We start from the raw sequence: 13709 nt of genomic DNA, 5'->3' as shown, positions 1-13709 counted from the left end.
GAATAGTTTAAACATGTACAAATGAGTTTATGCAATACTGTTACCCTAGCTTGGACTGGCTTATGAAAGTAGAATTTCTTACTATGACTTTATGTGGGATTAAAGATGGAATATATACAAAATTATTTATATTTTAGTTCAAACTACCACCCTTTTTGAACCCCTTTTGAACCCTTTTTAATTCTAGTGTATTTTCAGTTGCTCACATCTAGGGTTTGCAGGTTTGTCTAAAAAATCTTGAATGAATGTGCATTTTGTTGAACAAGTAACTTTTTAATCCAGATCTGTAACATTCTAAACCTTACAATGCTTACTTCAAACAAGCTCTTTTTGCATGAGTGACCACGGAGTGCACTGACCAAAAAAGCCAAAGGAAAAAGAAGACATTGACATTTCACCCTTTGCTCTCTGCCGGGCACTAATTAGGCTGTGTTGTTGCTTTAACCTGCTGCTTGGTTGATTGGGCCGGGGTGGAGGGGTTAATGAGGGCAGCCCCCAGCCCCGTTAAAAACCTTGTCAACTTCACTGTCTCCGAGAACTCAATAACCATCGACCTGATCAAACGCACTCTAGTGCACGCATACAGACTCACACCGATAACGCACACACCTTCACCTCCGCCCAGCATGATACACCCCCAGTGCTAACCCCAGCCCCCTACCTCTCCTTAACCCCATTGTTTCCATTCTAACAATAGAGGCCCTCCAAGCCCTTTACAAATAACAAACCTTTTGTTCAAATGAAACACTTTAGTGTCGGCCTAAATTGAGGGGGAGGAGGAACTCGTGGCTCTGGGGGTGTAGTGAGGGGGGGTCTCGTTGAAGGTAGGGGGTAAGTGAGTCGTTTGCATTTTTTTCTATAATTAAAGCTGGTCGGTGGCACCCTAATTAGGCTTTGATAATGAGTTGATAATGTACCCAATTAGGTCATTCGTCAGTCATGACAATTTATTTTTCACCTCCCACTTTTTTTTACACATTCGTCTTGTGTTTTGCTCTTGATGAAGCTTGTTAATTAAATCAAATAGTGTCATAGCGCAGTTCAACGTCTGCTCTTTTTTCTTGATTCTTGTCAGATACAGCAATAATAACACCCGCTGTGTCTAACAGGTTCAGCCCATATCTTCTCTGCCAATCTGATGCCACAGGACAGACAGACTGCAGTAAGCTCATTGTTGTTGTTAACCTGTCTAATTAGTCTTATTAAAACCCTCATCTGATAAAAGTGTATAACAGATGTGCTGTATGTCCTGGGATTACACTGTACCACTGATGATGAATATAGATTTTTACTTCTGATTATTCAGCATTTTACTACCAAAGCTTAGGCAAAATCATAACCTCTTTGTGTTTAATAAATTGCAACGTTCCATACATGCGTTTAATGTTCACATACACATTTAAGTGGCAGGTTTTCCATAATGTAAAAGGACAGCACTTTAAAAGCATTTGAAAAGCATGAATCAGATGCCTCAACATTTGATCTTGTCTGAGTGAATCTAGAATCTTAGCACAGAAAATCCATCTGATGTAGTTGATAATATGCTGTAAATGGCATTACAAGATGTATAGACCTTAATCCTGGACGTTTGGCTCCATACGTTGTTGAGCTCTGTACTTCCTCCATTGAGATTATTTGACAGCCCAATATGCCGGACTGTGCACGCACTGCATACACAAACATGTCTATTGATGTGCGGCCACTTTGTACCCGTTAAACTAATCCCTCATTTATTGGAGGAAGCCCAAATATCAGTCAATATCAGGCTCTCAGTGCCCACCCCAGCCCCTCCCTCCCTCGGAGTGTCCCACTGAAACGGCCCTCTTTATAGGTGCAGTTAGCTGGCGTGCTTCAACCCCTAAAGCTCTTATATAAATAAGATTAGTGTCGCATTTGAGCGTCAGGGAATAAGAGGTGTAATATCTGATGGTTTTATATGCACTATTATTGTTATCCCTTCTTAGTCGGCCTGATACCCTCTCTCTCCCTCGTCTTACATTCACTCGTTCGTTTATTCTTTGGCTGCCTCTCTCTCCTGATTCAGTATTATGAGGAGCTAAGCTGTAATGTGGCAGCCTGCATCAGATGTTCATATTGTTTTCGCCTGTCTGTCATATTCTCTCGCCAATGAGAAGAGCTTTGTACATTTACTGGTCTGTCATGTGTACTTCCAACTACTGCTGTCACATTTTCATGTTCTTATTTTGCTACCTTTTTCTGGTGTTGCTGCTCTGTTTGTTATCAATTAGAAAGCCTCACTCACGTCTCCTTGAGGGGCCATGTCCTTGTTCACTGGGGCTGAATTAGCCAGCTCAGTTCTTGGAGCCGATTTAGCTTCTTTTGAGGCCATTTTGTTGTGTGCCATTTTCACATTTCCTCCTAACTCTTCGCCACAGAGGCCAGGCTTCGCACTATAATTACCCAATCTGTTCCTATTCACACTCTTCAATTTCTGGCTCTCTTTCTCTCATTCGCTCCCACTCCCCCTTTTTGGAACCTCAATCTCTCACTGGTCCCCACCTCTTTTGGTAGGTGGCACCCCCTTTTGTGCCTCTGGGGGTACAAAAGCTGAGTTACAATATGGGGTATTAGGGCCGGGTGCAGGCCCAGCTGGGGGCTGGCTTTAGCCAGCTGAGGGTTATCCATGGCGAGCCCTGAGTCACGGCACTGATGTCCTGTGATGTCGCTGAGGCGGAAGACTTTGCTTAACGTGCTGTACCCTTTGATGGGCCCTCGGGCCTTGCATTCAGCCCTAGAAGCCCCTCGTTGTGCTTAGGGATTGGAAATCACCAGTTCAATCAATTTGGAGTGTTCCCAAAACTAAGAAATATATTTTTTTACAACTTCCTAAAATTTTCTAGTCTCCCACAGTTTCAATTTGTATCACAAAAGGCTTTTTTCAATTGCAATAACATGATGTAAAATGTTGTCAGTTTATTTAACTAAAATTGAATATCTGTATTTAAGACTATATCTTATTATGTGGTCTTTAAACTCTGTAAGTAGAGGCTTGAGTTGACTGTAGCCTTGGCGATCATCAGAGCAGTTCACTGTGGTGAGGTTATTAACGAACATTACTGTAGCCTTGAGCTTAAATGAAGCACCCTCAGACATCATTTAGAAATATTATCTCTGTCCATGGATGTGTGAGACTCAGACAGAGATACAGAGCATGCATACTGTTTCCAATATTGTCCCAGGCTTGTGTCATAATGTGCTTGGCTGGATACGTCTCTGTAGCTAGAGAATGCAAACGTTTTTAAAAGGTGACCAGTTTTCCGCCTCCTCTGCCGTTTTTGAAATGTGGCCGATAACATCCTCCCAGTTCAAAACGAGAGACGCGGCCGAGCGGGGGTGCCAGAGCAGGCTGATTTCAAAGTTTTTTTGAGGAAACGGCATTTCATCCAACCGGTGGTCTTTCTGATGTCAGCCTTCAAACGGCTCATTTTTTTATTTCATCTGTTTCCTCCTTCTCCCTCTAAACACTGTCACCCACTCCTCCAAAAAAAACTATTGTCATTGGAGCCTAGATTCATTTTAGATTAACTTTCACATTCCTTTCTTTCTTCCATTACCTTCAAAGGACCTCCATTATGTCGCCAGCGATAAGGGTGAGGTGGTGCTCGCAGATGTGTCCAGGAGGAAAGCTAATGAAATGGAGGCCCGGGTCGACGCAGGTAAGAAAATCATGATTAACCACCAAAAAACTATCACGTTGTTCCCTCTTATATCTCAAATGTGCTCTGGACATCTGATAACCTTGCTAAATCCGGCAGTGACACCAACCCAATATCACATTTAACACTGAACTTTAAATATCCTTTTTTAAAACTTTGAATTAATAAAATGACCAGGAAGTACACATAGGGCTAGTTTTTTGTCATTACCAGGGGCTCTAGCACTGCCCTTTGACAAGCCCTCCTTAAAATACATACCAAAGAGGATCAGGCTGAGTGTGTGTTCCTTACGCACACACTATTCCACACAAGAAGTGCTCAGAGGGCTGACATGGGAGCGTTCGAATATGCCAGCGAACGAGATGAACATGTCTTTGAGTCCTTCATTGGTGTTTAAAACTGACCGGCGGGCTGTGTGCTAGCGCCAGGGTTTGCAAATGAAGCAAGAGAGAGGTATTTAACTCCACTGTATAAGGTCAAGCCCCCGAGGCAGCCCGCATGTTTGTGGCAGAATGTAAATAAGTGTGGGAGGAACTGCGAGGGCCCTCTCTATGCATGCAGGTGTTTTTAGGACTAATGGAACAGGCACGCTCCTCTCATAAGCCTCTTAATTATGTCCTTGATGATTTAGCCCCATCACCTGCAGCATGTCCTATCCTTGGACTGCAGCAGAGGAGCAGCAGCAGCGCGAAAAACAGGAAGGAGGAGGGAAGATGGGACATGAGGAGGAATGACAGATAGAAGTGGAGGTTAAAACAATGAGAGAAGGCAAAGAAAGTAGGTAGATTGAAAGTTGCATCAAAGAAAAGAAAAGAAAACAGTGAGAAAGGAATGGAAAGTTGCCCGAGGAGAGTGCAGACCTGGGCTAAGGGCACAATGGTACTGTCACTCAACTTAAACCAGGGATCGCTTTGCATCAATTCACAAGGCAATCGGCAATATATGTAATGTCTCACAATGATACCAGATTTTGTGCACCAGCATTTAATGAAGATTAAAAAAATAAAAAATCCAAAATAATAATCATCTTAACTGACTAGTCAACTAAAATAATAATCTTCATATATAGAGAAATCTTAAAGGTGAACCATGTGGCTTTTCTGGTGGAGTTTCTGGCACCTACTTGTCTCCATGGAGATGTTATAGTTTTAGCTTGAATAGTCTACAGTATGGTATTAAACTTCATCATTCCATTACTTATGTATTTATTATTTAATTACAGGCATTTCTAATATTCAAACATAATTTTGAGAAACTGTAAGCGGGGTTGTCTCTCTGCAAATGTGTAGCTTGGCCCCGTGTCACCACCTGGATCCATAAAGATAGATGAGTTTAATCCCTTACTGTTCCAGGTAAAGAAATGGCATCTCCTTTAGAGACAAGCAGATGGCGGACCTTCCACCAGTAAAGTTACATAGTGTATCTTTAAGTAAAATCCTCTGTGTGTTCGGATGGACACACGGAACACTTAATCTCGGTGAAAAAGACAAGTCATGAATAATGAGTGGTTCCTGTCAGGCTCAGGCCTCCAGTGAACAGGTGTCTCACTTTACACATTATTAGACTGGCGTTAATGCATCTAGTTAAACAAAGAATAGCAGGTATCTAAAACAAGACGTTAGAAGAAAAACTACTGATGTGTAAATAAACCAGTAACCAGGAGATGTGTTTGCACTGATGCATTTTCTCACACTACTCTTTTGTGTCGGACACGTTTCGGGTGGGTGCTGCATCCTATATGAATACTACTCATACACTAGTCATAAGTGATCAGTTCAAAGGCAAATAGGACACAACCTTCAGTGGCTTCCTGGTGTGTTCTCTGTGAAACAATGGAGCAACTTAATGTCATGAGACAAACAAACAAAAGGGAAAATGCAAATATATGTGACAAAAGTTCAATTGTACCTGTGCGTCTACAGTTATAAAAAGAGAGGTTTATAACTGTCACACTGAAACAACAACCTACTTCACAGAACAACCCAAATCAGATATTGTTTCACAAGTGGTGTACTAAAGTGTTTATGTCAAAACTGGTGTAAAACTGCTACTGTCACTGCGAGTACTACAAAACGTCACTTATTATATCAGTAAACCAGTAACCATCAGACATGTGTTTGCATTGATACATTTTCTCACACTGCTCACTTGTGTTGGATGCCAGTGTTTGGAACTTTCTTTTCTTTTATGGGATCCGAATCTTCTGGATCTGTTCATTTTACAGAGCCGTTCAAAAGACTGGCTCTTTTACTATTTATTTATATGACAGAAGCCAAATTGAGAACTAATTTTAACAACAATCTAGAGAAAAGATCAAGCCTTAAAAGTGTTTAAAATCGTTCAAACTGAGAGCGAGGGTGTGTTTACCCTTTGGAATGATGCATAATGTAAATAAAACATTGCACTACAATAATAATTTTAAAACTAACTGTTATTATGATGTCAAATATGTTTTTTTGTGGAAAAAGCTCTCACTCATGCCGCCTGTTCTGGATTCTTGTGTCGGTTCAGTGTTAATCAGTATAAAAATTCAGACAAATTAGAAAGAAAGACATTCGGCTATTTTAAACAATGAGATCCGGATCCAACTGTTCAGACTAAGGAACCATTCAAAAGAGCCGGTTCATTCACAAACTGTTTGGAGGGGTTTGCATCTTGCACGAATACTGTTCTCACACTAGAACTAGTCGTGAAAGAGCAAATAAAAACGCATCCGCAAAAATAGTACTTAGTAATAGTAAATAGGACGCTACCTTCAGCGGCTTCCTGGTGTCTTCTCCCTGAAACAATAAAGCAACTTAATGTCACGAGACACACAAACAAAAGGGAAAAGGCAAATATATGTGACAAAAGTTCTATTGTACCTGCACATCTACAGCAGGTATGAAAAGAGAGGTTATAACTGCCACACTGAAATCTAAATCAAGTATTGTTTCAAAAATGGTGTATTGAAGTGTTAATATCAAAACTAATTTAAAACTGCTACTGCTAATCCGACATGTGTGACTACTACCACAGTCAGGCCTACTACTACAAAACATGTCACCCATTAAATTTACACTTAACTGCAGTGAAGAAAGAAGTATTTAACCCCATTTAGAGAATTCTATGTTTATGGCTATGTAAATTATATCTATATATTTCCAGACTTTATCAATCCCTCTCCCAAGAATTGTTGTGTTTAAGCTCCCAATTAGCACTTCTGTTTTGTAAATGTGGAACTGAAATTTAGGGTGTTATTTTTATGAGTTAATTCATCAATCTATGGATAAAATTAGTCACTACACACTCTAGAGAGCTTTTTATAGCAGGAGTGAGGAAACTGAACATTTTCAACACTGTTACATGCAAAACAGTGTGAGTCCCAGTGCATATTATAGAGGCGCTTTTACTGTGAATAGCATTAGCACAGTCAGACGCACAAGTTTTATTCAGATAGATTTGTTCAGCATCATGTCGACACGAGCTGGTCTGTAAATCAGATTGGACAGCGACACAGTATCTGCTCATATTCATGTGCTTGTATTGTACACCCTCACGAGGAGGGAACGCACAATGGAACACACATTTGAGCTTTGCAATGCTTCAATGCTAGAACAGCTTCGGAAATCGCTTATAGCTGTCTGGCTGACAAGTGTGTTGATTCGGATAGATACGGTATTGTGCAAGAAAGAGTAGCGAACAAGTGCGCGGGAAGGCCTCTCTATCTCCATCCTTTTGAGCGGCGCCTTCTGCCAAGAGGAGAAGCCAAGTTGGTTGCCGGTTCGTCTGTCTCCCCCTCACAAAGCCTGATGTGACTGCAGGGCCTTTCAGTTGGGCAAAGAGACAAGAGCTTTATCTTAAGATCCACTTCTCCACCTCCTCGCGCTCTCTCTTTTCTGGGTCCTTATGGAAAAAAGCCTGTTAGCTCCGGTGGGAGGGTGAAAAAAGGAAGCGTTTGTTTCGGCACCCCCCTCCCTCCCTCGGTGATTCCACTCACACCATCTCCAATCATGTTCGACTTGTGTCTCGCTATAAAAACTTTTGGAAACGCTATTGTTAAGGCTTCAAAGAGCAAAGGAGTAGCTTAAGCCCCCATTCAGACTGTAGTTACACTGAGGCGTGCTGATATGAAAGGTGGAGGAAGTTTTTAGAATGTGTTTTTGAAGATCGTTTGCACAATAACCTATTCGATAATAATTGTAGTAAAGAACAACTGAAGATTTATTTTACTTAGAGTCTTACAATGCCTGACGTAGGGAAACTGGCTCTTGCCCCCCATCTAGAAGAATTACATCATCACATTCTACGTTATTAAAGGTGCACTGTTTTTTTTGTTGTTGTTTTTTTTAATATAGCTTTGCCTAACTTTTCCACAATATGGTATAATCTTCACAATCTTCATGGAGATTTATGTCATACTTTGGCTTTCGAACTCTCCACCAGAAAACTTACATTGTGCACCTTTAAAGAGCCCATATTATGCTATTTTCTGATCTATGTTATAATGTCGTTTCCTCATCAAAAACATAGCTGGAGTTGTGTTTTGTTTCATTCACACATGTTTAACAGACAAGCCCTGCATATTTAGTCTGAGTTCTTCTCTCAAACTGAAAACATTCTGTTCCACCTTGTGATGTCATGTGGCAATACAGGAAGTGCTCCACTGTGTTTTTAAACTCTGTACACCTTCGCTAGAATCATATGAATACTTTCAACACTGGAATTGCCAATCTCTACTGAAAAAAAGGTAAAAGGTAGCTGTTAACTTGAAGACTGCTGCTATATGACATCACAAGGTGGAACAGAACATTTTTGGGCATTGGAGATGTAGACAATATTAAAAGGTTATTCAAACATGTATGAATGTATGTTTTTGATGAGGTAACATTATAACATGACTCAAACCTCACAAGAGTCAATTTCACATAATACAGGACTACTTTAAACTTTACTTTAAACCAAATCTAGGATGCATAATGACAGTATTTTTAATGTGCTGTTTTGAAGAGGTAAATGAAGTTGTTATATATGCGGCGCTAATGTCTGCATTGCATTTAATTTCTGTTTGTTGACAGACTTTGTGAGTGGTACTAACAGTGAGCCTGCTCCCAGCCTCGGGGACAGACAGACAGAGAGGAACCAGAGTGCAACAGGACCCTCACCGCCCTCCGCTCCCACAGCGCAGTGAGTGTGTGTGCTCATCATGTTACACCACATGTATGTTAGCTTTTATGTCCTGTTCTGTTTATTCAAGATCATTATTATACAAGCACGTTGGACATCGCGGCAACACTTTTAATGTAATAGACAGGGTTCACATGACGCCCATATTTTAAAATTGAGGTGGAGATTAAGGACACTTTTTTTAAATCTGGTTTATGGTTAATATTTCTGTAATTACTGGGCAAATTTGAATTAATGAACTTTCTTTTTTCTTTATCTTTATTTATACAGCCCCAATGAGGGCACTTGAGCTCTCTTTTTCATGGGCGCCATGTTTAAAATATAATAAAGCAAAAAATAAACAAATAAACAAAACAAACATGTATACAAGTCCATATAAAACATTAAAAACAGGTGCAGGTGTGTGTATAAAAGCTCGTTATTAAATTGCGATTGTGTCACCAATATTTCCAGTTTTGCTTTTCCTTGGAGTGTATTCCATTTTTGTGAAGCAAAACAGCCAAAAGCATCATTCCCGTCTCATTTTTTGTGCGGCTAGTTCTTTGCGTTATGCTGTTTTGATCTGATATTAAATGTGTCATACACTGTCATACAACACAATGTCTCCTCTGTCAGCAAAAATTAACTAAGAACAAATAAATTGTATAAAAAATATATATGAAAAAAGAAATATCAAAAGTTATTGTTACTTGTCAGGAGGTGTGCCGCCTTTATATACCAAAAACACACTATGTACATTGCTAATACGACAGTTATGAAGCAAATTTTTACTATAGAATTCTGACGTACATTTAATCTCAGTTTTACTCTATTAGTAGCAACTGTCACAAAGTCACACAAACCCAACAGTTTTACCATTTAGTCACTAGTGCATATTTAGGTTTAGAGTTTTTCTCTCAAACTGAAAAAACTGTTCCACCTTGTGACGTACAGTTTTAGAAAGCATACACGTTCATTAGAATCATTTGTATAATTTCAGCCCTGACGTTTCCAATCTCTTCTGAACTAAAGATAAAAGGAGCTGTTAACTTGAAAACTACCACTACATGACATCACAAAGTGGACCAGAGCATTATGAACTTTGGAGATCTAGACAGACCAATAATGCTACGTTAATGAAATATGTGTGAATGAAACAAAACACAACTCCATGTGTGTTTTTAAGGAGGTAACGACATTATAACATGACTTAAAGCTCACAGGAGTCAATTATGTATAATATAGGACCTTTAAGGTAAGAAAAAAGCTCCAATATGATTTGATATGACGCTATATTTACGCCAAATTAAGTAGAGTGGGGCTCAGTACGGACCAGTGGAAAGAACCAAATAAGTCTTTCAGGAACTGTGAACTCTGCCTTATTATAGAGTCAAAGTGTGACATCTCAAATCCACATCAGCACATGGTCTGACACTTAAAACCGAAGTCATTGAGCCCCATTATAACTGTTCCGGTCTGCAGTACTCTCCTCGCTCCGGTGTCTGGAGTTTTCACACATCTCACATGCTACTGGGTGATTGTACTGTTACTGTTTTGGGCCTACATGAATGAAACACTGTGACTAAAGCCATCCTCTCCTTTGTCTCTCACACACAACAGAAATATAGCCATCCGTGTATTGTATTGGGATGAGTGGGGGGCAGCGGTGGAGGGGCTGGTCGTTGTCATAGCCACACTAACATATTGGAGTATTTATATAGGATTTGCGTGTATTAGATAAAAAGGCGCTCTTGTTCTTTTCATCCTCATAGGCTTTTCATGGCTGTTTGACTGTAACACTGATGACTCTCACCACTGCAGCCCCCCTCCCTCCCCTCTCCCCCTCGAAGCCCCCTCCATCCGTCCCAAATCCCTTCCTATCGGCCAATTTAAACAAGCCGGGTCCTGTGAGTGCGGAGACACAGAGATGCTGCGTCCTAAGCTCTTTTTTAAAAACTGTAAAAAGGAATAAGAATGCTAGAGAAAAGACTGGTAAAGAGGGTTAGGGCAATTTGGCAGCCAAACGCCCGCCGCACTTCCCCAGGTCTTTCCCCGCATCAACAACATTGGCGAAGAAAGCAGATCCCCAAACAGTCCCACAGATAATGGCCACGGAGGGGAAAAAAAAGACAAAAGCCATTGCGTTTTTATTGCACAATTTCGCCCCTTTTTCTGTTAGAATATGCTTTATATCAGAGCCTCTTCGTAATCTGGTCTCTGATGAAGTTTCATTGTTTGTCATGTGAAGCCAGTGACAGCTTAACTGAGATGGAGTAGGGGAGGCATTATAGCGCGGGCGTTTTCCCGTTTGGCTCGGTGAGAAAAGAGCAGAGAAAACAGACGGAGGAGAGCACAATAGCAGTTTGGGGGCTCCTCGCTGCATTCCCACATTCCCAAATCCAACTCCAGCGCACGAAGGAGAGAGAGGGAGAGCTGGGAAACCGGGCAGCATCCCAATAAACTGCAAAACTGTGGCTATTTTCAGGTTTACTTTATGAAGGCTGTCACGCAAGACAAGCAGATTATCATTTTCAGAAATAACTAATTAGATGGTTCAGTATCTGATATATCAAAACACAAAAACCTCAAATTTAGCAATGACCCACTTTGTTGTAACTCACCCGAAGCTCAAAACTTAAGTAAGATCTGGACCATCAACACAAGTGCTAACCTTTTGCCTTTGTTCCTTTCTGTCTGAAGTGACCGAAAAGTGAGTGAGAGAAGTCAAGTGCCTGAAACCCTGCGAGTGACAGTGAGCGGCCATGCCTTCAGGACTCTCAGACACACAGGTATGTCGGAGCTGTCTGTGGGAAAATACTTCACTAATCTGACCTATGGCCAACAAACTTACTCACATTTTCAGACTGAGTTGAATTCAACACTATATATATGTTATTATTTTACAAATATTTACCTGGCCAGCCCCGAGACACGTCTTTCTCTTTGTTTTTCTGTAAAGCGATCAAACGTTATCTGCGGCCCATCGGTCAAAGACTGAAGGCATCACCCCTATTAGAGTTTTAGACACATTCAGAGTAAACTTTTCTCACATGTAACAGTGTTGTCTTATAACACCTGTGGTTCTGAAAACAAGACGTTTTTCTACAACAATATCTGCTGCCATCTTTAATAATAATTTTAAAAAACCCAGCTGCAGTTAAATTATAACTTCTCTGTCAGCAAAAACGAACTAAGGAGAAATCAACTGTAAAAAAAAAAAAAAAAAAAATTGTAATTGAACAATGCCACTTATATATGAATATCACATTATAATCATATAATACTAATGCTAATATGACAGTTATAAAGCAATTTTTACAACTGAATTCTGACCTGCACTTAATCGCAGTTTTAATCTATTGGTAGTAACTATCACAAAGTCACATGAACTCAACCCGTTTTACCATTTATTCACTACTTAAAAGACAAGAATTAACATCTAGTTACTGTTTATTCATTTAAATAATAACTATATTCTGACGTCTAATGGAAAAACTGGCTACAGTTCTCTGTACAGCTGCTTTGGTTTCTCTGCTCACAAATATGCAGTATCCCATTTTCACTTTGTGCCTAGACATGTAATGTAAAAGTTGTCAAAACTTCTTTTTGGCTGTTGCACTAAGAGTCTATTATTTTTCTGTTGGTGCTGAACAGTGTCAGACTGGTCTGACTGGTCTGCTCAGGGTGAACTGTTGCCCCTCTGTAGCTCCGCCATAACATGGGAAACCTAGGATAGGACAAAGTTGCCATGTAAGCAGTAAGCTGTGCCTCTGTCTCATGTGCAGTTGATCTTGCATTCAGCACACAGGCTTTTATTATTGACTGAGCCAGACTTGGCACATCTTTGATCATACACAAGGGCCGTAGAGGAAATCCCATAGCCTATTTATCCACCTTGTAGTGTGATCTATGTCCAAGAAGACTCTGCCTTATTAGTGACTGACCATTTTCGAGTGTAAAATATACTGAAGTAAAACAACAGAGCAACACTGTGTTCATTATTGTATACTTTTTTTACTTCACACTCCTTAAACCCTCAAAAACATGAACATTTAAAATCCGACTTGCACCTGTACCTGTATAAGGCTGTTACTGTTGTAAGCCGTGCTCTGATTCTCATATGACATTGTGTGTCCCGCTGCACATTTAGCCTGAGTGCTTTTGTCTAGCGCCTCATGACTCACTGGTCATTTAGGTAAACCACTTTAGGAAAACATGGCCTCTCCTTGGCTCTTACCTATCATTCCTTCTGTGCCCTCCATTTTAATAATTTCATTTTTTTCAGGTTGATTAGCAGTGGTCTTTTCACTGTTTGCACTCTGTCATTTGATAATCCGGACTGTAGGCTATTGTAGAGAATTTGCATCCACATTTTAAATGAGTATGAAAGGCACAGCTGGGTTTTAATGTCAGTCAGAAACTCAATCATAAACACAGCTCAGAGCCACAGACGCAGGTGAGTGACAGAGGGAGCGATCAGTTTTGTATGTGCCACATTACACTGCGCTCAAAAGAATAGTTGACTTTGTTTGTTTTGTGGTTTGATTTACAGGTTTTGCAGGAGGTGACAAAGCCAGTGCAAATGTAAGTTTATGAATGGATTCACTTTACATTTACACTTGACATTTATTTATTATGATAAGTAACGCTGCGATTGATTTGAGTAAATATACAGTGATGATTATAATTCACATCCCATGCTTTGTGGCTTTGTATTGACTTTGTGTCACCAGTGAATGTATTTGTTCTTATAGCATTATATTGTTCTTGATTAATTGATGAGTAAACAGATAATCTTGTTTATCCCATCACAATTCATTATTTCAAATATCGATCTTTACACATTTATTCAGAGTAAATTATTGCTATCGTTTGTAGCCTTTGTAA

At 40.1% G+C, this 13709-nt stretch overlaps 1 protein-coding gene across 1 annotated transcript in view; it reads left to right on the top strand.

Moving 5' to 3' along the window:
- The window catches only part of wdpcp (WD repeat containing planar cell polarity effector), a 48344-nt gene that overhangs the window by 32348 nt on the left and 2287 nt on the right, over positions 1 to 13709 (top strand). Inside the window, exons 14-17 of the mRNA XM_033979539.2 lie at positions 3584 to 3677; positions 8735 to 8843; positions 11523 to 11611; positions 13375 to 13406. Coding sequence (XP_033835430.1) covers positions 3584 to 3677; positions 8735 to 8843; positions 11523 to 11611; positions 13375 to 13406 — 324 coding nt within the window. The remainder of the gene's footprint in view (positions 1 to 3583; positions 3678 to 8734; positions 8844 to 11522; positions 11612 to 13374; positions 13407 to 13709) is intronic.

Source organism: Periophthalmus magnuspinnatus, chromosome 15 (assembly GCF_009829125.3).
Source record: "Periophthalmus magnuspinnatus isolate fPerMag1 chromosome 15, fPerMag1.2.pri, whole genome shotgun sequence".
NCBI lineage: Eukaryota > Metazoa > Chordata > Actinopteri > Gobiiformes > Gobiidae > Periophthalmus > Periophthalmus magnuspinnatus.
This window is presented reverse-complemented; position numbering and strand designations above follow the sequence as displayed.